This window comes from Acanthisitta chloris, unplaced genomic scaffold (genome assembly GCF_000695815.1).
Source record: "Acanthisitta chloris isolate BGI_N310 unplaced genomic scaffold, ASM69581v1 scaffold41198, whole genome shotgun sequence".
Taxonomy (NCBI): Eukaryota; Metazoa; Chordata; class Aves; order Passeriformes; family Acanthisittidae; genus Acanthisitta; species Acanthisitta chloris.
Genome location: NW_008688352.1, coordinates 12,081 through 14,170, shown reverse-complemented (window position 1 = coordinate 14,170; position 2,090 = coordinate 12,081). Strand labels below are relative to the sequence as shown.

The 2,090-nt window shown below is 51.3% G+C and overlaps 1 protein-coding gene across 1 annotated transcript in view; it reads left to right on the top strand.

Moving 5' to 3' along the window:
• The first annotated feature begins 102 nt into the window (after window positions 1–102).
• The window catches only part of ELAC2 (elaC ribonuclease Z 2), a 12,557-nt gene continuing 10,569 nt past the window's right edge, over window positions 103–2,090 (top strand). The window contains exons 1-4 of the mRNA XM_009080968.1: window positions 103–149; window positions 218–288; window positions 1,065–1,129; window positions 1,704–1,761. Of these exons, the coding sequence (XP_009079216.1) occupies window positions 136–149; window positions 218–288; window positions 1,065–1,129; window positions 1,704–1,761 (208 nt within the window). The 5' untranslated portion in view covers window positions 103–135. The remainder of the gene's footprint in view (window positions 150–217; window positions 289–1,064; window positions 1,130–1,703; window positions 1,762–2,090) is intronic.

Here is a 2,090-nt window from a genome sequence, read left to right as displayed (position 1 = left end):
GGGATTGGGCTGAGGATGGGGATGAGGTCGAGGTGGGGCTGAGGATGGGGCCGGAGGGGTCAGACTGAGCCTGCCCTGACACCCTTTTTCCCCCCCAGATACCTGTTCAACTGCGGTGAGGGCACCCAGCGAGCTATGCAGGAGCACAAGTAAGTGCAGCAGTATGGGGGGCCCTGGGCTAGACCTGCCCCTGCTCACCTCCCCTCTCGTCCCTCAGGCTGAAAATCTCCCACCTGGACAGCATCTTCCTCAGCAGAGTGGCCTGGGCCAACGTTGGGGGGCTGCCAGGTGAGTGGGGGAGGCTGTGCTGGTTCCTTGGCTGGGGATGGGCACTTTGCAGGGTGCCTGGTGAGGGGTGGGACGTGTTTTGCAGAGTCATAGAATGCTCTGAGCTGGAAGGGACCCACAAGGATCATCAGTCCAACTCTTGCCCTGCCCAGGACACCCCAACAATCCACCGTGTGCCTGAGAGCATTGGCCAAACACTCCTTGAGCTCTGTCAGCTTTGGGGCTGTTGCAGTGTCCAGACACCCTCTGGGAGAAGAACCTTTTCCTCAAATTCAACCTCAAATTCTGCAGTGCTTCCAGCTGCTGTGTGGGCTCTGTGACAGTGCAAACACATGGTGGTCCAGGCCCTGTCTGGCTTTGTCTCCCCAGAATTGCCAGTAGGGAGTTGTTCATGGGTTAGGCTGATTTGAGTCCAGATGCACTGACAAAAGTTTGTGGCCACCTCTGTCCTCAAAGCAAGGTGAGGCTATAACAGATCACTTAGGATCTTGTCCACTACAGTTCTAGGAATCTCCAAAAGAGGAGGAGGTTAACAGTCTGTTCAGATAACTTGCTCCAAATGATGACTGTAAAGATATATAGATATCTAGATTGTCTGCAGAGGTAAGTGACTTGTTGAAACTGCCACAGAGCTGAGGCAATGTGGAGTTTGGGTCTGAGCTCAGTTCTGGCCTCCATGGAGAGGCTCAGCACTGCTGCATGGAGAAGGATCTTCTCCTGGGATCTACCAGTAGTTACTGGGGCTGTGCTGAAGCATTTTCTCTGCTTGCTTTTAGGTATGATTCTCACCTTAAAGGCTATGGGGCTGCAGAGGTGTGTGTTCCTGGGGCCACCAAAGCTGGTAAGTAGGAGAAGTAGCAGAAAGGAGAGCAAAGCCTTGAACTGTTAAAGCTCACCCTGAGGCTGGGAGAGCTGGTGGCAAAGTGGCTCATTGTGCAGGAGTAAGATGCTCGTCTGAGTTAGTGTGGGCCAGGAGGCTTCAAACTCCAGATCTCTTCGGTTACAGGACAGCATAAGACTCCTTGAAACTGTCTTGTCAGGTCTTATCCTGATAAATCAGCTTTTGGGGAAAGGTTCCTCTGTTGCCCTGTCTGCTCCCTCCCCATGTCATGTTAATAGGCACTTGGTCTCCTGCTCTTTGCCAGCCTCATGCCATGTCTGAGCTGGAAATTTGCAAACTTCAGCATTGTTTTATTTCCTTGCCATTTCTGCTGACTAATTCTTTGGGTGGAAGGGGTGGAGACAGTGGTTCCTTGTTATCCTTTCTCTTTCTAAACACGGAGTGGGACTCCTGCCCAGTGCTGCCCACATTTGTCTGATTGGGTGTTGAGCCTTTGCCTTCCCTGACAGTGCCTGGAGCTGCTGGAAGTGGTGCTTGTCATGGCTTCACCTCTGATCCTTTGTCTCTTTTCCAGCAAAACTACCTGAAAGCCATTCGCCTCTTTCCTGGGCCCCTGAAAAGGATGGATTTGGGTATGTAGCTCGGGGATGTGTAGTCAATATGAACTTGTAACTGCTTGTAGCTAATGTTGCATTGAACAGTAACAGTAGAAATGCCTCCGGTTTAGATCCACCCAGAGGGAGTTTTAAACATTTGGTTGCTCTGATACGTTGTTCAAACCCATCACAACAGTGTTTCTACCTCTGTTTCTGCTCTGGGGGTGGTGATACAGACAGCAATTGGCTTTAAAACTCTGCAAAGGCAATTTCCTTCCAGGCTGGCAGTGAACTTGCTGACTGTAGTGTATCATGGGCTGCTCCCTGTGGCTGATTGCTTCTAGAACTGTAATTATCCACTGGGG